General features: G+C 34.8%; 1 protein-coding gene across 1 annotated transcript in view; it reads left to right on the top strand.

Annotated features, from left to right (window-relative positions):
• Positions 1 to 22,907, top strand: part of LMBR1 (limb development membrane protein 1) — a 318,251-nt gene that overhangs the window by 145,561 nt on the left and 149,783 nt on the right. The window contains exon 5 of the mRNA XM_007953475.2: positions 2,578 to 2,681. Within this exon, the coding sequence (XP_007951666.1) occupies positions 2,578 to 2,681 (104 nt within the window). The remainder of the gene's footprint in view (positions 1 to 2,577; positions 2,682 to 22,907) is intronic.

Genomic DNA, 22,907 nt, shown 5'->3' with positions numbered 1-22,907 from the left:
TTACAGTCAATGTCATATTGGAAAACTAACTTGCTATGCAAATTTTCGTCTAAAGCACAATAAAATGCAAAAAAATAAAAAATAAAGACATTGAGAATAAAATCAGAACAAAATACTAAGTTTGTATTAGTTAAGAAACTAAAAAAATGACTGCTAGGGAGAAAAAAATTATAATTAATATAAAAAATAATGAAAAAACATCCTTATCTTTAAGACTTTCTCACATATTTTTACTGAGTTTTATCTTTAATTTATGTATTTAATCTAGGCCCTAACACAGCAGATAACCTAAAAACTTCCTGTTAGCAGTCAAGTGCCTTACCCACTATGCCACCAGAGCTCCTTAAAAGCTCACTAGCTATTACTATGTCAAATTTGTTTAAAAATTTACATAAGAACGTCGCTTCACTTCTGCATATTTAAAGATTAAAGACATTATATCAACTGCTTCCAATTACCTCTGCCTCCTTAGTACATACACCATAGATGTAAGATCCACTAATTAAAGTTCTTATTTCTTACTAACTTGTACCATTAATGAATACTGTACTAGCAATACAAATGTATGAGTAAAAAAAATAAAGGTAAAATCTTGTCAAGCAGTTTAGAGGTTAAAGACCGTGCACTAAAGTTTATGAACTTTCCTGAAGGGCATAGCTTTGATTTAGACCCACTTATTTTTAATTTAAATACAGTTTTTATGAAGTTGTGTATATGACACATTTATTGTTGTTAGGTGCCCACTGAGTTGGCCCCAACTCAGGACAACCCCATGTATGTCAGTGTAGATCTTTGTGCTCCATAGCATTTTCAAAGACTATTTTTTTGGAAGAAGGTTGCCATGCCTGTTTTTTGAGGCACTTTTAGGTAGATGTAAACCTCCAACCTTTTGATTAGCCGCCAAGCGTTTAATTGTTTGCTCCACCCAGGGATTCATGGTACCTTTACTTATAGCCTATTTGAAATTGCAGTATAGAAAATGACATTGGAGGAGGAGAGAGATTGTTGCTGGACACATGCAAACTCATAGGAAAAATAAACAAGAGCTGATGCACCTGCAGAAAGAGATGAAAGGAAAACTTGAAAGGACTCGGAGAATATAGTTGTTGTTTTTGTTGTTAGCTGCCATTGAGTAGGTCCTGACTCATTGTGACTCATACAACAGAACAAAACACTGCCCTCACAATCACTGCCATGCTTGAGCCCATCTCATTGAGGGTCTTCCCCCTTTTCACTGATACTCCACTTTAACCAGCATGATTTCCTTCTTACAACATGACCAAAGTATGAGAGACTAAGTCTGGCCATTCTCACTTCTAAAGAACTATACTTCTTCCAGGATAGATTTGTTTGTTCTTCTAGAAGTCCGTGGTACCTTTAATATTCTTTGCCAACACCACAAGAAAGTATAGTGCTAAAACATAATATATAGGGGCTAATAGCTCTGGTAGCGTAGTGCCTAAGGCACTTGACTGCTAACTAGAAGGCTGGTGGTTCTAACACACTGGCCACTGCTCGGAAGGAACGTTGGGCAATCTACTTCCATAGTGATACTGCCTCAGAAACCCAAGGAGGAGTTGCTGAGTCGGTGAACTCGACAGCATATAACAACAACAACAACAATAGCCCTGTAAGGAGTCCTAATGACAGTGTGATTAGTTTTTATCTGATAAAAGGTATGAGAATTTGGATCACATACCATCCCAGTGACATAATTAAAATACTCTGTCTAAATCTATTCTTACTATCATTTTAGTGGCCATTTATTTTGGTTTTATAAAAGAGCTCAGAATGTGCCAAAAAAGGGAAAAGGTTATACAAGCTTGCCTGCTTATCCTGCTTTTTCCTCCTCACTTGGAATTGCTTACGAAAACGTTTGTAAAGTCATGGTTTTTAAAAATCCCAGGAATTGCATTCAGCTCTTCCACTTGCTGGCTATGCAACCTTGGCAAATTATATAACTTCCCTATGCCTCTGTCATCTTGGGACAATAATGTTACCTACCTCATAGGTTTGCTGTGCAGAGTAAATGAATTACCTATAATATCTGTAAATCACTTGGAATAGTGCTTGGCACATAAGGGCTCAATAAATACTAATTGTTATTTTTAGGGTTTTATGAGGCTTAAATTAAATGGGATTATGCATGTAAAATGCTTGCCAGAGTATCTGGCATTTATTAAGTGCTCAATAAATGCTAGTGGCTCTAATTTAAATATTCAGGTTTTTTTTTATATCTAAAGAGGTTATGTCTTTGAATCTCTGCATATGTAATTTCTTTAGTGAATTTATGTTAAGGCATGAGGAATAATACTAGTTTTTATGTTGTCTTTTCCCAGTAGGTGAAAGTTACAAAATTAAGAATGTTTTAAATAAATATGTAATTATTTTCTGATTTCTAAGTTTAGGGCATTTATTAGGCTTCGCCCTTCAAGTTCATGTTATTTTTATTATTACAAAAGTGTTCTTTGATAACAATCACAATTTAGTAATTTTGTTTGAAAAAGCCTGTCAATATTTCTAACCTGTTTTTTTTTTTTTTTCTTCTTTGTTTTTTTAAATTATCTTCTGGTATAGGTTTGTGGAATCTTGCGTCTCTCTTTTCCAATCTTTGTTTATTTGTGTTGATGCCCTTTGCCTTTTTCTTTCTGGAATCAGAAGGTTTTGCTGGCCTGAAAAAGGTAAGCGAATTGTGTTTTGGAATTAAATTTGTTAAATGAAGATGTGAATATTCATATTGAACTAGAAAAGTAGGCTTAAACAACCATTTGAAAAGAATATTAAAAGTTTAATAATAATACAGAATATTAACAATACGTTGTTAGTATTAATAATGTTAATCATAATATTCATAGTTTGTATATTGTGTTATTTTACAGATCCACAGGGAGGAAGTTTTCTTTTAGATTTTTTTAAGTATGCACAAACCTAGTGGTGTATTGTTTTGTGGAAAAGATGAGTCTGACATAATAGCTGTTATTCCTGTCTTAGGATATCTCATTTAGTTTAAAGTATCACATGAAATTCTAAAAATCTTAAAGTATATCTTGATGCAAAAATGATTTTATATCCAATATTTTCAGGGTAGTAACATCTTATAAATTCAAACATGCTCCCATTTTGTGTTCAAACTCCCAAGATATACTGTATTGATCTTAGGTGAATGTAGATAGGTTAGAAGTGGGCAAACTGGGAGACCTTTTTCAGTTTCACCACATGTCACTAGAGAAAGGAGTACATATACCACACCATGTGAAACACTCTTTCATAGAGCTATCACTATAGTGAATCAATATGCATCTAAGTTCTATTAGACAGAGTTTTGACGTATCAATTACACATTGATGTTTGCTTTAAATACACATAGCTCTCTCACTTCCACCTCATTATGTAATCTTACTAATAAAAAACTGGTTAACTTTTATTCTAGTGTTACATACATCTATTATCTACCTAGTTTCTAATGTTTGTAAAAATATAGTTATTAACTAAATAGATTATTATTAAAAAAAAAAAAAAACAGTGTGCTGTATAGACAAACCTCTTACTTCCAAATTAGTTTTCTTCCTTCTTGTGAGCTAAACGAGGAAAAGGACTTGGCTAAATCTATTACAGCAGGATTAGCAGCCCTTTCTAGAATTTAAAAAAAAAAAAGAAAAACCCAATGATTTATATCACTTTTCTCATGCTTCCCCTCATAGACATAGGTCAAAAGAGAGAATTCAGCTTGAGGGATCCAAGAGAGTTATTGAAGATACTTAGTACCTATAGTGTACAGCAGTTGTTCCTTCTAAATGTTTTACTTCTAGTCTCTGTATGGGAGCTCTGGTGGCGTAGTGCCTAAGGCATTTGACTGCTAACCAGAAGGCTGGTGGTTCAAACCCACCAGCCACTTCTCGGAAGGAAGATTAGACAGTCTACTTGCATAGAGATACCACCTCAGAAACCCAAGGAGGAGTCGCTATGAGTCGGACTGACTTGACGGCAGTGAGTCTGGTTTTTTTTGTTTTTAGTCTCCATACACTATTAAAAGAATATTCTTCTCTAAGGAGTTCTAGTGGCGTAGTGTCTAAGGCATTTGACTGCTGACCAATAGTTGGCAGTTCAAACCTACCAGCTGCTCTGCAGAAGGAAGATGGGGCAATCTACTTCCGTAAAGATTTACTGCCTTGGAAACCCAATGGGGCTCGCTATGGGTTGGAATTGACTTGATAGCAGTGAGTTTGGTTTTGTTTTGAAGCACATCTTTGATCATGTTTGTCTTCTCAAAATCCCTCAAAGGTCACCAACAGAATTTCATGATCTCAAGTGGGACTGCCAAATACTGAATGAATGTAGAGCATTACCGATCCAGTTAATTCCAACAGAGGAAAGGATTATTAAAAAAGGGCAATAAAGTAGGAGTCCAGGATGGGTTCCATTTATCTGAATTGGAAGTTGGATAGGGGAATGAATGCAAGTTGTAGAAACCAAATTAAAGAATTTGACCTTTAATGCTTTTAAAGAAAGAAGAGAAATGGGGTTGCAGCTTGAAGGTAGAACAGGTAGAATCATTTTAAAGTAGTGGATTCTGACTATATTGATATGCTGAGGGGAAGAATCCAGTAGAAGAGAGATTGAAGATACAAAGGTGAGAAAGTTTGATTTAGAGTCAAGTTGCCTGGGAACCTTGGACAAGTTACTTAATCCACCTAAACTTCAGTTTTTCTTTCTAATAGGTATAATAATGATATTAACCTTATTATGTTATTTTGAAGATTAAATTAGATGGATTATTATGTAGAGCACATAGTCTAGGACTTTGCTCAGTAAATGTTAGCTATTGTTGTCCTAATTAGTCCGTAAATGTATTTGATTAATAAGTAGTCTAGAAAACATCTATGTTACATGACATCATCAGGAAGCAACTGAATACAGTATATTCCGCTCTTAATTATTCACATATTATTATCTCAGGCAATTTTAGAATCACAATTTTTCTCATTTTGAGGAGCTCTAGTGGTGTAGTGCCTAAGGCACTTGACTGCTAACCAGAAGGCTGGCAGTTTGAAACCACCAGCCACTCCTCGGAAGGAAGATTGGGCAATCTACCTCTAGTGATACTACCTCGGCAACCCAAGGAGGGGTTGGAGGGGTCACTATGAGTCGAAATGACTTGACGGCAGTGAGAGAGAGAGAGAGAGAGAGAGTGACAGAGAAAGGGAGAGAGCAAGCAGACTAAATCAATTTTGCATTAAATATAGTATACTTTGAAACAAACCTGCTTGAAGATAAAGTGCATTTTAGACCCTATTAGAAACATTTAGAAAGCTTTGGAATTTAGATAAGCATGGCATGTTATTTTAGAACATTCATATTTTTCACTTTTAAAATTACATGGAAGTTAAAATGGTTATTAGCATTATATAGTTAAATCTAATTATGTAAAGGTTTGAGCCTTTCATGTTATGTCTTTAGCTGACACAGGATCATTTGGTATTTTCTTATGCCGATTCTAAATAATTGAGATACATAGTTCTTTGTATAGTACTACAGGTTATATTAGAATTTTTAACTTTGCCTGCTTCATTGAAGTTAATGTTATGACTGCATAATCGTTAAAGTGTTTAACATAGTTGGCTAACAAATATATATATATATTCGTGTATATTCTTTAAAGCTGTTTGCTCATTGGTTAAGTTTGACATGTCTAGTTTCTTAGGTGATACTGAAGAGAAGTTAGAAAAGACTTATAATTGGTAGATTAAGCACAATAATCTGAGTAATGACAAACTTGAAATATAATTAAGTTTCTGTCTTTTCCTTTGACCACCCTCATTGTACTGTTTTACTATGTCTAAGTCTGGTGTATTCCCTAAATGGCATATGGCCCCACCATACTCCCAATTGATTCCCCTGGGCAATCGATTTTAAAACAGCTCCTTGCATATTGTGCTGAGATGCGGAAATTGGCCACTAGCCATGGGCGGATGCAGAGCTTGAATTGAAAATCAAATTAAGCAGAATTTTCTACTTAGTTTTTAATTAAACCACTATGTTAATTCAAACAGGACATTTTAGGCCTAGGGGGTTGACTATGTCTTTTAAGGGCCTTAAATAGCCTTTTTTTCTCTCTCCCTACTATGGTGCATGTTTCTATTTTATTAGGACCATCTCCTCACTATTACCTTTCTTTATAATTTTAAAGTAAGAGAATATATATGGCTTTAATAAAATAAATATATTTAGTAAGAAAGTTACTTTCATCTTGGAACTCTGACTTATTTTAGCATTAAATGTTTATCAAATTTCCCTTATTTCACTGTTACCTTTATGTATTCTCTTGAGCTCTGTACATGTTCAGGTGTGTTTGAACCTGGCCCGATGTTTACATCTTAATTTTCTAACTCTGATGAAAAGGTTGATCTGCTGGTTATAACTGTTATTTTGTTATAAACATATTTTCTACATGTTTTCTGATACTGATCATTATCAATTGTATACCAGAGTACTTGGGATTTAGGATTAGGCAAACATTTATTGACAAAGTTGCTATTCATATCATTCCTCAAACCACTTGCACAATTTTCTCTTCCCATGGTGTCTTGGAAAAGATCTCTAGGTTATCTGGAATGGTGTGAGAAAATGTTTTCCCATTTCATTATGAACTCTGAAGGTTCATATTTTATTTAAGCATCTGACTTTGAATTAAAATGTTATGAGGAAAAGATCCAACAACTTAAAGTGAAAAAAATATTACCATATGATTGTTACATAAATTTAATGACAGATTAATTGATACACCAAAGATTTTTCTAGGAGTCAATTTAGATTCTACTCACCTATCTTTGATTTGAAGTCATGGCATAAAATTTAACATAAGCGACAGCAACATCCTGACCAATTATCCAAACTATCCAGACATCCCAAAATGTTCAGAACATAACACACGGGTCTGTAGGATTAAGAGGTTAACTCCTATAACTTCAAACGAAGTGCTTAATAATAAAAGCAAAAAGTACAAAATTTGAGGTAACTTCCTTTCTTAATTAATTAGACTGACCAGGTGGAAGCGAAGAGTTCTATGTTGGTGCTTGAAATGTCTATAAAGCTGAGCAACATGACAGCACAATAGAGGAGGAACAAAGATTTTTTTAATATGTTTCTATCCTGTGTCACAGTTTGAAATTGTCCTGGTTTATGTCCCTTTTGGCAAACTTACATAAAAGTGACCTTGTACTGTATTTTATGACCAGATGACTTTTTTCCCCCAGTGGCTAATTTGTATCAGGCCTCCATCTTAAAGAGACACAGAAATGAGTAGGAAGTCCAAGCCTCTTTGTCTCAGTGAGCTTTCATTGCATTCTTTCATTATTTTTGCTCGTTTTTGCCACTGATCATCCATAAATTGTTGGAAATGAGTGATTAAGGAAGTGCTGCTTAGTGTTAGTGGCACATGCGCATATTTGGCATGGTTTTTGTGGGTGAGAGGAAATCACATACAAAAAGGAAAACTCCTGCTGGGACCCTTTCAAGGAAATTTAACTTGGGTCATGTTTTGATCTTGGTGTTTATTACAGAAAATGGAGTCATATCTCACTAACTATTGTTATGTGTTAATTTGATTTTCCCAACACCTTGAAGAAAAAAATCATTCAGTAATTTATTAATAGAATCCCCCCACCCTCTGCCTAAAAGGAGCACTGTTTTCTTTTTTTTTTTTCTTCTCAGAAATAGCATGGATGAGAATGATTATTTTCAAAACATCCTATTCTGGCAGTGTTGTTACACTTGGGGTAGGTTCCTTTGGAATTGTTATTCTACTGTAACAATATCAAGTGACCATTTCAAACATTGAAGCTTGGCGTATAGGATCTCAGAGAAACAGATAGATTCATTTATTCCATTAAAATAATGATTGAGTTTATCAAGATTTTGAATTAAAAATAATTTAGCTCATGAAATCACATTAATTTTATCACTATTCTAATATAAGTGCACTATGGAGGGAACTAAATTATAACTTGAATTATAGTACCTATTGTTAAACTGCAGTTGCTTTTTAAAAGTACATTATCTCTCAACTCCTGTGTACTTTTGATGGTGTGATAATTTGAAATGGAATATTACTATAGTAGTTTCATCATTCTGTCTTATTTTTTTAATTAAAAAAAAGGAATTCTACATGTAAAGCTAGATTGTCTCTTTATTTGCATAATAGTATAGTGACAAAAACATGACCTTTGGCATTCAAAAGACCTGGATTTAAATCCAGTATCTTGCTAACTCTGTAACTTTGTACAAATTTCTCAATGTCCACATCTGTAAAATGGGGCTAACAATACTTACCTTGTAGGGTTGCTGAAATACTTAATTATCTCACTTTATCTATTTGTAAAGTACCCAATCCTACACATTAGACGTGCACTTGTTTTAGGTGTTCAAATGTATCAACTGTATGAAATTTGATAATGATACATTAGGAAAATTTGTATAGGATTACATTTTGTATATAAAAGAAAGATATAAAAAGTTATATTGATGTTAGCATAGCTTTTATTATTATTATTTTTTTAAATAGGTTCTATTTTATCCTACAACAATATAGGTTCAAAGTATATATATTATGTTTAAAAGGTAACTAAACTTCAAACTTTATTTTATATGATAATTAAATTACTAACTAATAATGTAAGAATCATATAGGGCTCTTTGTTAAATGAGAAAAAGTTTTGGTAAGGAGGAAATAAAAAGTCACCAGGTTCATATTTTAAAGTAATTATACTTTTAATTAAACTGGCCCTAATACTTCAATATTCATGAATACTAGGCAGCACTTCCTTAATCACTTATTTTCAATGTTTAAATTATAGAAATAATTATTGTCAACTGGAGTCTTTTCCAAAAATTTTTTGGTGAGAATTAAAAACTACTCTCCCTTTGTTGGAATGAACTTTATTTGAAAGTAAAATTAAAAGTCAGACTTAAGGCTGCCTAGAAGACTTCTTATGTAATTATGATACCCACCAGTCTGCGGACAACAGCTCACCAAAGAGTTTGGATTGTTAAAATTTTATATTTATTTGGCATTTATTTGTCTGTAGCGTCATTTATTCAGCATGTCACAATGCTAATGCTCCAATCTCTATGAAATGTTTGCCAACACAGGGCTGAAACTTGGTATATTACTTAACAATACATTTGTTTGGTCCATTAATACACCAGAAATAAAAGTAGTATAGTCAGACACATCAAAGGCAGTAGGGTTGTTTGATAGTTTTGACATTAGGCAGTATTTTGGGTTGAGATATATCCACTTTTCTTTAAAATTTAACAATGATGCTGTTAAAAGTTTTTTTGCTTTGCACATTTAAGTTAAGGAAAAGACATTTTCATTTAGAAAGGCAAGTTCTTATTGCTCTGAAGTAATCAAACTTTAAAGCAGCTGAAATGTTTAAAAAAAAAGTTATCTTCCGTTAATGATTAAAAATAAAATTTACAGGCAGAAACTAGAAAAAATAACAATCAATTAAATGTACTGAAATGATCAGTATTATGGGAAACATTTCTATCATCTTTCTTGGAACAGAGAGAAAGAAGAAAATTTAAGTTGTACTGTAATGCTAGATTTAAATATTAGTATTTGTTCATATTTTAGTTGTGATTATTTAATAGCTAATACTTCTTTTTACACATTAAAGAGTATTAATAATTTTATGAATAGTGGATTTTTAAGACAGATTTATAAAGTGCTTTACGTTTTTTTAAACTTTTTTTTTTATCAGGAAGACTTGTCTGTTCTTTTAATGATTTATTTATTTTCTAAAATGTATGAATTAATGAAGTTCTATTTCTGATTTAACTTTTTAGAAAAGATTTAATGAAATACTATATGTTGTGGTAAGAATTTATTGTATTAGATAATTTTAAAAATACTTTGATTCAGTATTCTGAGTAAGATTATCTCGTCTTATATTATTTCAACCACTGTCTGTTTTTTTCTCTTTTCAGCCTTATTCTTATGCTGAGTAACCTCCATACTGCTTTGCAGTTACTATTGTCTTAAAGATACATCTTTTTATGTAACTCACCTCCATAAAATCTTTTGATGACTTCTCACTGACAACAAAATAAAGTCTAAAATCCATAGCATTGCATATATAGCTCTCTGATAATTTGGCTTAAGTCTTTTTTTTTTTAAATTGTGCTATAAATATATCTAACAAAACATTTTCCATTTCAACATTTTACATGTACAACTAAGTGACATTAACTAAGTTTCCCATGCTGTGCAATCATCACCACTATCTGTTTCCTTAACACAAACTCTGTGCCCTCTAGGCAGTGATTCCCCTTTTCTACCCCTCTCCTATTCCTGGTATCCACTAATAAATTTTAGTCTGTATATATTTGTCAAGGAGCTCTGGTAGTGTAGTGCCTAAGACACTTGACTGCTAACCAGAAGGCTGGTGATTCAAACCCACCAGCCATTCCTCAGAAGGAAGGTTGGGCAATCTACTTCCGTAGTGATCCACCTCAGAAACCCAAGGAGGGGTCGCTATGAGTCGGGTCCAACTCAAGGGCACATAACAACAACAACATATATTTGTCAATTCTAGATATTTTGTATAAGTGAGACTATACGATATTTGTCCTTTTGTAATTGACTAACTTCACTCAGCTTAATGTTTTCAAGGTTCATATATATTGTATAGGATGTATCAGGACTTCATTTCTCTTCATGGCTGAGTAATATTCCATTGCATGTATATACCACATTTTGTTTATCCATTCATCTGTTAATGGACATTTGGGTTGTTTCCACCCATTGGCTATTGTGAATAATGCTGCAATGAGCATTCGTGTACAAGTATCTGTGTTCCTGCTTTCTATTCTTTTGGATATGCAATGGAATTGCTGGGTTATATTGTTTTCCATACTGGCTACACCATTTTACAATTCCATTAACAATAGATATAGATTCCAGTTTCACCTCATCCTCTCCAACATTTGTTTTCTGTTTTTTTAGCTGGGGTGAAATGATATCTCATTATGGTTTTGATTTGCATTTTCTCGATGACTAAATTGCATTGAGCATCTTCTCATGTGCATTTTGGCTATTTTTATGCCTCACACCATATGTGAAAATTAACTTAAACTGGATTAAGGACCTAGATGTAAGAACTAAAACCATAAAACTCTTAGAAGAAAACACAGAGGTAATTCTTTAAGATCTAGCTTTTGACTATGGATTTTTAGATGTGACACTAAAAGCATGAGCAACAAAGGACAAAATAGATAAATTGAACAGGAAATTTCAAAACTTTTGTTCATCAGAGAACTGTATCAACAAAATGAAGAGAGAACCTACAGATTGGGAGAAATTTTTTGATAGCCGTTTGTCTGATAAGGGTTAAATATGCAGAATATATGAAGAACTCCTATAACTTAGTAATAGAAAGACAAACAACCCAATAAGAAAATGGGCAAAGGACATGAACAGCCTTTTCTCCCATCTGTTTTACTTTGTTAATACATTTTATTGAAATCTAATTTATGTACAGTGAAATACACAAATGTACATTGGGTCAATGCATTTTTTTTGTTTGTTTGTTTGCAGTGTTCTCACTGCTCCCACCCCTGGTAACCAACAAAGAAAATTTCCTTCCATATATAAACCTTTCCTTGACTTTTTACAATAATGAATTAATACTTTATTTATCTTTCTGTGATTGACTTGTTTTACTCAGCATAATGTCATCCAAGTTCATCCATGTTATGCAGAAGTGTAATTATCGACAAGTATGAATTTGTTGCTGTCATTTTGTTATGTGCTTTTTTGTGGTGTTGCTGATTTCTTTGTTCCATATAATTTTCTGTGCTGAGCTCGTTTTGTTTATGAATTGTATTATGACTTCCTTCGTTGCTGTTGTTTTTATGTTTGCTAAATATTTGTGTTTGTCCTTTTTTTTATTTTGATATAAGGGTTTATCATTTTTCTTTGAGGCTACCCTGTGATTTATAACTTTCTTCCTGAGTTTAGAACAGTCTGTTCTATCTTGCAGTTGTCTTGACTTCCCTACCATTTAGAAGTTCTGTAACTACACAGTTTTTTCCCTCTTTTTGTTTTGTGGTTGCCCTCATTTATCAATTGATGTCTCTGGTTCTCTGTTTATAATATTGTAGGCTTATTTATTTTGGATACCTCCATAACAGGGTTGGTTTCCAGGTTACATCATCATGTGTGTTAATGGTCAGTTCTTGTTTTCTGTTGTTGGTTCTCTGTCCAAAGGACTCCTTTTAGCATCTATTGTAAGATCGCTGTGGTTTTAACAAATTCTTAATTTCTGCATATCTGGAAATGTCCTAATTTCACCATCATATTTGAGGAACAGTTTTACTAGGTATATAATTCTTGGTTGGAAATTTTTCTCTTTCAGAGTTTTATATATATTCATGCTATTGTCTTCTCACCTGCATGGTTTCTACTTAGAAATCTGAGCTTAGTCTTATTGGTTGCCCCTTGTAGGTAACTTTTTGTTTTTCCCATGCTTCTTTCAGCATTCTGTCTTTGTCTTTGATTTTGGTGAGTTTGATGATGATATGTCTTGGTGATTTTCTTTTGGGGTCTATCCTGTTTGGGGTTCGTTGGACTTTTTGAATGGATATATTCTCATCTTTCATCATACCAGAACAATTCTCTTCCAACAAATCTTTGGACAATTTTCTCTGTGGTTTTATTTGTCTCTTCCTGTTCTGGAATTCCAATGACACGTAAGTTATTCCTTTTGATGGTATCCCACATGAACCTTAGGCTTTCTTCATTTTGTTTTGATCTGTTTTCTGATTGACCCCTTTCCAAAGAAGTATTGAGGTATTTGTCTTCAATCTCACTAATTCTGTCTTCTGTTGATTCAGTTCTACTCCTTTACCCTTTCAATGGGTTGTCTATTTCTGAAAATTTAGTATTAAATCTTCTGGATTTCTATCTGTAGATTTTGTGTAATTTCTAATTTTTCATTTATTTTGTCATTTTGTTCTTGTATTGTCTTTGGAAATTGTTCTAGGGTTTTGTCTGTGTTTTCCTCAATTTTGTCAGTGTTTTCCTTGATCTGTCTCTCAGTCTATTGAAGGTACCTAAATATAATTCTTTTGAATTCCTTATCAGGGAGTTCCAATGCTGCTTCTTCCTCAGGAATGTGCTCTGGGTCTGTATCCTGGTCCCTTGTTTCTCCTGGTTTATCTTCCTTCTTTATGTGGACTGTGATGCTCTGTTGTCTCTGAGCCATTGTGTTGTTTTGTGTTTATATTTAATTGGTGATTGTATGTTGGACTGACTTGCCCACAATTGTTGTTTTCTTTGGATGTTATCTATGCAAGTAGGGTACTGGGCTCTTCTGTTCACTGGTTGGCAGCACTTATACACTCACCATCTTTCTCTTTTCCCATTTTTAGCTTCCTGTATGTCCCTGCTGTCCTTGGCAAATGGAGCCTATTCTTAGGTTCCTGGAATCCAAATGAGAATACTGTCACTTTAAACATCCAAAATAGCCACCTCTTGCAAACATTCAAAATGGCTGCACACTTCAGACAGCCGAAAGTCCACAGCTCAGGTTGTCTTCCTCCTTGCTGTTTACCTTCCTAGGCATCGGCCACTAATGTAGTCATCCCTGTAGCCCTTGGGGATCAGGGCTGATCTTTAGGTCAATTCTCAGGTCCCAACACCTCTTGGAAATATTCAGGCTCTTGGTGCCGTCAGAGTAGCTGATAGTCTGCAGCTCCGTCCATCTCTGTACTCACATTTAGGTTTTTCCACTAGTTGGTGCCTAATCCATTTCTGTATACTTCCTTTCAAGCTCAGGGCTCCAGGATTATCTTCTGTTCCTCTGTCAATTGGTTTCTCTTTTCTTTGTTGAAGAGGGTCTGTGTAGCTTGTCTGCCTATTGTACCATCTTACTGGAAGTCCCCCATCTGTTATTTTAAGCCACATTTTTTTCTAGGCTCACCTAGTTACCTGATGCTCTATCTATACTGAACTCACCTTTACCCAGAATATACTGTGCTCTTTCTCAACTCCATGTCTTTGTATGTATTGTTCTCTCTGTTAGGAAAGCCCTTCCCCTCACTTTCCTGCCTGATGAAATAGTATTCTTAAGTGCTACTGTAGGGTGATGACTTACTGTCTCTCCAGTGCTCCTTCTTTAATTGTTACCTTCATCCTCCTCCCACAGTAGTGATTGCACTTTCATTATGGTTGTTTGTTGAAATGTCTTTTTTCTCATATTTACCTTGATATTCTCAAGCATATATACTTAGCATACTACATACAGAGTTCTTGTGAAGGGAAAATGAAGCATGAAAGAGAAATACTATCTTAGGCTCCATTGATCTTGTCACAAAGAGGATATGAAAATATTTTCCTAGAGCCAGGGTGGTCATGAATTCCTGCACTTTTGTCTTTCAGAATGTGATATTTTTAGAACTTCTTTACAAAAGAAGACATTGAGACCTTAAATTATTTTGGTACAATTAGGCTGTTCATTCAGAACCTTTAGATTACATTATAATGAAGTTCTTCGTAAATGAAGTGAGTATATATAGAATTTCCACCATCCTTAATTTTGTTTATAGCCTGTATCACAGTTCTTCATCTAGTTCATTAGACTTAGATCTACTATGCATTTAGTTTGAGGATTTAGTGTGTCTGGAATGAGCTACTAGACAGACTGTTGCCCAGAATTTCTACTATTTGTCCTTTCTGTGGGACTAGTTGCTCTGCTTACCTAGCTGTATTGAAACTCAAACTACACCCCAGCCTGCTTGGCTGAACTTTGACTTCTGTGTAGATCTTACCATTTTCCTCTTCCTAGAAGACTGTACTCTTCCTGGTCATACCCCTTGAGGGTCGATTGTATATTTTTGTAGTTGTTAGGTGCTGTCGAGTTGGCTCTGACTCATAGTGACCTTATGTAGCACAGAATGAAACACTGCCCGATCCTGCACCATCCTCATAATCCTTGCTATACTTGAGCCCATTGTTGGAACTACTGTTTCAGTCCATCTCCTGAAGGGTTTTCCTCTTCCTCACAGACCCTCCACTTTACCAAGCATGATAACCTTCTCCAGGGAATGGTCCCTTCTGACAACATGACCAAAATAGATGAGATGAACTCTGACTACTCTTGCTTCTAAGGAGCATTCCAGCTGTAGTTCTTCTGGGATGGATTTGTTCATTCTTTGGCAGTCTTTGGAATTTTCAGTATTCTTCACCAACACTATAATTCAAAGGCATCAATTCTTTTTCAGTCTTCCTTATTCACTGCCCAGCTTTCACATGCATAAGAGGTGATTGAAAATATTATGGCTGGGGTTGGGTGCACCTTAGTTTTCAAAGTGACATATTTGCTCTTTAACACTTTAAAGAGGTCTTTTGCAGCAGATTTTCCCAGTGCGATATGACATCTCATTTCTTGACTGCTGGATCTATGGGTGTTTATTGTGGATCCAAATAAAATGAATTCTTTGACAACTTTAATCTTTTCTCCATTTATCATGATGTTGTTTATTGGTTGTGAGGATTTTTGTTTTCTTTATGTTGAGGTGTAATCCTTACTGAAGGCTATAGTATTTGATCTTCATCAGTAAGTGCTTCAAATCCTCTTTCCTTTCAGCAAGCAAGTTTGTATCATCTGCATATCACAGGTTGTTAATGAGTCTTCTTCCAGTCCTGATGTATATTCTTCATATAGTCCAGCTTCTTGGATTATTTGTTCAGTATACAGATTGAATAAGTATGGTGAAAGGATAAAACCCTGGCACACACCCTTCTTGATTTTAAACCATTCATTATCCCCTTGTACTGTTCAAATGACAGCCTCTTGATCTTTGTACACGTTCCTCATGAGCTCAATTAAGTGTTCTGGAATTCCCCATTCCTAGCAGTGTTATCTATAATTTTTTATGATCCACACAATCAAGTGGTTTTGCATAGTAAATAAAACATAGGTAATCATCTTACTGGTATTCTCTGCTTTCAGCCGAGATCCATCTGACATCAGCAATGATATTCCTTGTTCCACATCCTCTTCTGAATCCAGCTTCCATTTCTGGCAGTTCCTCTCAATATATTGCTGCAACCATTTTTGAATTATCTTCAGCAAAAGTTTACTTGCGTGTGATATTAATGATATTGTTCGATGATATCAAACTTCTTTTGGATCACCTTTCTTTGGAATGGGCACAAATGTGGTTCTCTTTTAATGAGTTGGCCAGATGGTTGTCTTTGAAATTTTTTGGCATAAATAAATAAGCACCTTTAGTGCTGCATCCATTTGTTAAAACATTGCAATAGTATTATGTCAGTTGCTTCAGCCTTGTTTTTCGTCAATTCCTTCAGTGCAGCTTGGACTTCCTCCTTCAGTACCATTGGTTCTTGATCATATGCTACATCTTGAAATAGCTGTCAACCAATTCTTTTTGGTATAGTGACTCTCTGAATTCCTTCCATCTTCTTTTGATACTTCCTGTATTGTTCAATATTTTGCCTGTAGAATCCTCTGTATTGCAACTTGAGGCAATATTTTTTCCTTCAGTTCTCTCAACTTGAGAAATACTGAGCATGTTCTTCCCTTTTGGTTCTCTAATTCCAAGTCTTTGCACATTTCATTGCAATGCTTATTTTCTTGAGCCACCCTTTGAAATCTTCTGTTCCACTCTTTTACTTCATCTTTTCTTCCATTTGTTATAACTACTATCCATTCAAGAGAAATTTTCATAGTCTCTTTTGACATCCATTTTGGTCTTTTCTTCCTTTGCTGTCTTTTTAGTGAGCTTATGCTTTTTCATGTATGATATTTTTGATGTCACCCTGTAACTTGTTTGGGCTGTAGTCATTGGTGTTCAGTGTGTCAAATCTCATCAGATGGTCTCTAAATTCAAGTGTGATATAATTAAGGTTGCATTTTGGCTATTGTGGACTTATTCTAATTTTCTTCTGCTTCAACTTGTACTTGCATGTGAGCAATTGATGGTCTGTTCCTTTTTTAACACATACGATCTCCATGAGTTGGAATCAACTTGATGGCAACTGATTTTGCTTTTTGTTATTGTTGTTTTAGCATGCCTTATGGTCTGGAGGTTGCTTAAGCTGTGATAATAACTGGTGGCTTTTTTATTGTTAAATAAATTAGTGAAAAATTAAAGTTAACTTTTAGGATGATGTTAATATTGTTAACCTTAACCTAATATATGCCCAAATCCAAACTTTTCTTACTTAGAATAGACACTATCATCCTTTTTTTTAACTGCATCCTAATTATTATTAGACTCATGTATAGGTAGTGTTTTATTGCGTTTGAATAATTTTTGTTATTTTATTTCATATGATCTCTGTAAATATCTGTAAATAAAACTTATCAAGGCAAGTTTTATTGCACGTTGTTTATGGATAATGTCTCAAAGCCTCAGTTTTCTTACAAAACTTTGGAATAAATAATAAGTGGCAGAGCTGATACTAGAACACAGAATCCTTTCTCCCTATATATGTATTTACCAGCCAAATGGTTCTCAGACCTCTTAGAATTTACACAAGGATTCCTGCAGTTCAGTTCTATGTAGATTCCTCTTACTATTTCTAATTTTTAAAAATCAATACAAACAGTTTTTTTCTTTCCTTTAAAGTAACACATGTTGAGAGCCTGTGAATGTGTATTTGGTGAGCATGTTAGGTATCGGTAGAGATCAGGTGAACATGCTTATGATTCCTGTATTAATTTATTACTCAGCTGAACACCCCAAGCCACAATACTGGTTTTGAGCATGGAATGCTTCATATTTTAAAAAATTTTTAGTCATATATTGTTTAATTACTACACATAGTGGGTAGTTGGTTAAATACCATAAACAAGGGACACTAATGCTTAAATACAAGGTAATGAGGAGCATAATAATGATAATGATGATATGTATAGTAATTCTGTAGATCCTCCCAAATTGATCTTCACCAGATCTGTATCATGTGTTTACAGAGTATATCAAGAAGGTTCTCCAAAACCAAAAACCAAATTCACTACTGTCGAGTCAGATCCGACTCATAGCGACCCCTCCTTGGGTTTCTGAGGTGGTATCTCTATGGAAGTAGATTGCCCAATCTTCCTCCTGAGGAGTGGCTGGTGGTTTGAACCGCCAGCCTTCTGGTTAGTGGTCAAATACCTTAGGCATCATGCCACCAGAGCTCCTAAGAAGGTTCTAGAACCTCAAACTAATGCTAACCAGAGAAAATAAAGTAGTAATAACCAATTTGGCTTTTTAGAAATTTATTACATGTAGACACTATGGGGACTGGAATGTTAATTGTTGGGAAATATTTGCAAAAAACTGCCAAAAAAATTTCCAAAAAATCATGCTTATTTTGACATTTGAAAATAGAAAAATTATAGATAAATCAGTTTTTTTAAAGTTCAAAATTTAAAACTTTAAAAATTATTGTAAGTTGTAATGAATACAGAAATTTTAGTCTATGTATTTTAATATGTCAGGTTTTGTTGGCCTGATTATATAAATTTTGTTGTCAGCTCATGAGTTTTCTCATATAATTAAAAGGAATTAAATAGCACATGTTATTGTTAAATAGGATCGTGTAAAATATTTACCTGTATAGCAAGCATCCTTTTATTAAATGCTTATCTAAATTCTCAGGAAACCAGGAAAATCTCTAAGGACCAAAACCAAATAGAAACAAAAACCCAAAAGCCTTGAATAGTAAATAAGTGATAGCTATGGGCAAGGCAGGGAAGTCGTTACAAGGTAACACAGGAACTTTTACCTTTAAAAAGTCAGCCCTTAGCCTCACAGAGCCTTGTTGTTGTTGTTTGCCGTAGAGTTGACCCTGACTCATAGTGACCCCTCCTTGGGTTTCCAAGGCAGTATCACTATGGAAGTAGGATTGCCCAACCTTCCTTCCGAGGAGTGGCTGGTGGGTTTGAACCGCCAGCCTTCTGGTAAACAGTCAAGTGCCTTAGGCACTATGCTACCAGAGCTCCTTCACAGAGCCTAGGAGTTGCAACTTGGACTTGGAATCACTTAAAGGTTATACTCTCTGCAAAAAAGCAAAACTTAAAAACATAAAACTTTTACAACTTTAAAATGTTCACAGACCCACACTCACAGAGCCCCAGATACCTCTCTACCAACTAATATAGGAAGACTCTTTCAGCCTTAGTCTTATCCCTGAGAATTCATTAACAGGGCTATACTGTCCAAGAGTTTGTAGTTCAAATATTTACTGTTTGCAATGTTGGGAAAGGAGCTCTGGTAGCATGGTGCCTAAGGCATTTGACTGCTAATCAGAAGGCTGGCGGTTCAAGCCTGCTAGCCACTCCTTGGAAGGAAGTTGGACAATCTACTTCCATAGTGATACTGCCTTGAAAACCCAAGGAGGGTTCGACTTGACAGCAGTAAGTTTTTAGTCTTGTTTATTGTTGGGAAACCTGCAAGTTAAGAAATATTTTTAAGTAAGTTAAAAATGGTTTATATAAATATATTATTAAAACTTGGTATAGAAAATATAATTTAAGATTCATAATACACAAATATTTTACTAGGTTCCATTTAAAATGGCATGTACTATTCTATTTAATTTTCCTTTTTTTATTTTTAAACTTTTTGTGGTGATTTGGGTGAATTTATAAAGCAAATTAGTTTTCTATTCAACAATTCATACACATTTTGTTTTATGACATTGATTTCAATCCCCACAATGTAACAGCACTCTTCCTGCTTTCTCCTCCCTATGTTTACCATATCTCTTCTTTCTTATCCTTTCCTGCCTTCTTAGATTTATCCCTTGTCAAATGCTACTCTTTTGATCTCATATGGTAATTGTTTTAATGAATGTGTGCCTTCCTGGTGTTACTGTTCACCTTAGAGGCCGGCCTATCATTTGGCTGAAAGTTGAGCCACAGTGGCTAGTACAGTTCCAGGCCTCAAGGGTATCTAAGGGCCATAGTCTCAGGGGTTCCACTGGTCTCAATCAGACCAGTAAGCCTGGTCCTTTTTATGATTCTGAGTTTTTCCTACAGTTTTTCTCCTACTCTATCCAGGACTTCTGTTGTGATCCCTTTCAGAACAGTCAGCAGTGGTAGCCAGGCACCATCTAGTTCTGGTGTCAAGGTTGTTGAGTCTGGGGCTCACAAAGGCCATTAGTCATTTAGACTAATTGCTTCCTTACATCTTTGATTTTCTTCACTCTTCTTTGTGCCAGATGGGGAGAGACCAGTAGTTGCACCTTATCTTCCTTACTCATTTTTCAGCTTTCATATACAGATAATGTTATTGAAAATGCCGTGGCTTGGGTCAGGTGCAACTTAGTCTTCAGAATGTCTTCTTTGCTTTTTAACACTTTAAAGAGGTCTTTTGCAGCAGATTTACCGAATAAAATATGTCTTTTGATTTTTGACTGCTGCTTCCATGGACGTTGGTTATGGATCCGAGTAAAATGAAATCCTTGACAACTTTGATATTTTCTGTGTTTTTTGTGATGCTTATTTTAAAGGTCCAGTTGTAAGAATTTTTGTTTTCCTTCTTTTGAGGTGTAATCCATAGAAGGCTGTATAGTCTTTGATCTTCATCAGTAAGTTCTTCAAGTCTTCTTCACATTCAGCAAGCAAGGTTGTGTCATCTACACATCACAGGTTGTTAGTGAGTCTTCCTCCAATGCTGATGCCATATTCTTCATATAGTCCAGCTTATTGGATTATTTGCTCAGCATATGGATTGACTGAGTATGGTGAAAGGATATAGCCCTGACACATACCTGTTCTGTTTTTAAGCCATTCAGTATCCACTTGTTCTGTTCAAATGACTGCCTCTCAGTCTATGTACAGGTTCCACATGAGCACAATTAAGTGTTCTAGAATTCCTGTTCTTCTCAATGTTATCTATAATTTGTTATGATCCATGCAGTCAAATGTGTGGATCAACCTCCCACCCCTGGTAACCTTTAAAGATGTTTCTTTCTGTCTGTAAACCTTTTCTGGACTTTCTACCGTAGTGATCTCATGCCATATTTGTCCTTTTGTGATTTCTTAATTTCACTCAGCATGAGTAGTTTCATTAATGTTATGAGATATTTCACAGATTTATTGTTATTTATTGCATAGTACTCCATTATGTGTATCTATTCATCTGTTGATGGGCACTTAGGTTGTTTCCATCTTTTGGTTATTGTGAATAATGCTATGATGAACACGGGTATGCATGTATCTGTTTGTGTCACAGCTCTTGTTTTTCTAGAATAGATACCTAGTAGTGGGATTGCTGGATCATATTGTATATTTATTTCCAACTTTTTAAGGAATTGCCATGTCATTTTCACACTGGTTGTACCATTTCACAGACCCATCAGCAATGTATGAGAGTTCCAATCTCTCCACACCCTCACAAACACTTGTTTTCTTTTTTGAACTTTGCTATTAATGCTAGGGTGAGATAATATCTCATTGTTATTTTGGTTTGCATCTCCCTAATGGCTAATGGCTCGGAAGGAAGATGGGGCAATCTACTTCCGTAGTGATACTGCCTCAGAAACTCAAGGAGGGGTCGGGTCCGACTCGATGGCACATAACGACAACAACAATGGCTAATGGTAGCAAGCATTTCTTCATGTGTTTGTTGGCTTATAGAATGTCTTCTTTGATGAAATGTTTCTTCTTTTCCTCTCCTCATTTTTTAATTGAATTATTATTATTTTTATGTGTTGAGATTTCTGTAAATTTTAGAGATTAGACCTTTCCAATGTCATTTCCAATTTTTTTCTCATTTTGTAGGTTTTCTTTTTCACTCTGTTTTTGTACATAAAACAAAACAAAACAAAAACCTCACTGCTATAGAGTTAATTCATCATAGTGACCCTTTGGGTTTCTGAGGTGGTAAATCTTTACAGAAGTAGATTGCCCAGTCTTCCTTCTGTGGAGTTTGAACCGCTAACCTGGTTAGCAGTCAAATGCCTTAGGCACTCCATCACCAGAGCTCCTTGTTGCACATAGATGTTTAAGTTTGAAGAGATCTCAGTCATGTAGCTTGTCTTTTGCTGTTTGTGCATTTTTAGATATGTTTGTTAGTGTATGTTACATATTAGGGCCCCTAAGTTTGCCCCTCGTTTTTCTTTGATAATCTTTATAGTTTTAAGTTTTCCATTTAGGTCTTTGATCCATCTTGAATTAGGTTTTGTATATGGTGAGAGATATGGACCCTGTTTCTTTTCTTTTGCAGATGGCTATCCAGTTTTACCAGTACCATTTATTAAAAAGATATCTCTTTCCCATTTAATAGGTTCTGGGCCTTATATCAAAGATAATCTATCCATAGGTGGATGGATTTACTCTTGGGTTCTCAATTCTATTCCATTGGTCTATGTGTCTGTCATTATACCAATACCAGGCTGTATTGACTACTGTGGCTATAAAATAGGTTCTGAAATCTGGGAGTGTGAAGCTTCCTAGTTCTTTTCTTTAGTAATGTTTTGCTTATCCACAGTCTTTTTCCTTTCCATATGAAGTAGTTGGTCATTAGTTTTTCCAGCTCTTTAAAGAATGATGCTGGAGTCTGGATCAGGATTACATTATGTCTGTAGATCACTTTGGGTAGTATTGACATTTTGACAATGTTAAATATTTCTATCCAAGAGTATATTCATGGTATATTCTTCTATTTATGTATCTGCCTTTTGGTTTCTTGTCATTCTGTTTTGTAGTTTTCTTTGTGTAGGTCTTTTGTACTTGTGGTTAAATTTATTCCTAAGTAGTTCATCTTTTGGGTGATTATTATAAAGGGTACTTGTGATAGTTGGAGCTGTGTGTCAGCTTGGCTGGACCCCAGTTCTGTGTGGTTGTTCCCATGATGGGATCAGATGACTGTGTTCTGAGTGGCCA

The sequence above is a fragment of the Orycteropus afer genome, unplaced genomic scaffold (assembly GCF_000298275.1).
Source record: "Orycteropus afer afer isolate SDZICR_OR568_19922 unplaced genomic scaffold, OryAfe1.0 scaffold00396, whole genome shotgun sequence".
In the NCBI taxonomy this organism is placed as follows: Eukaryota; Metazoa; Chordata; class Mammalia; order Tubulidentata; family Orycteropodidae; genus Orycteropus; species Orycteropus afer.
The sequence above is the reverse complement of the archived record's forward strand: the minus strand, read 5'-3'. Positions and strand labels throughout refer to the sequence as shown.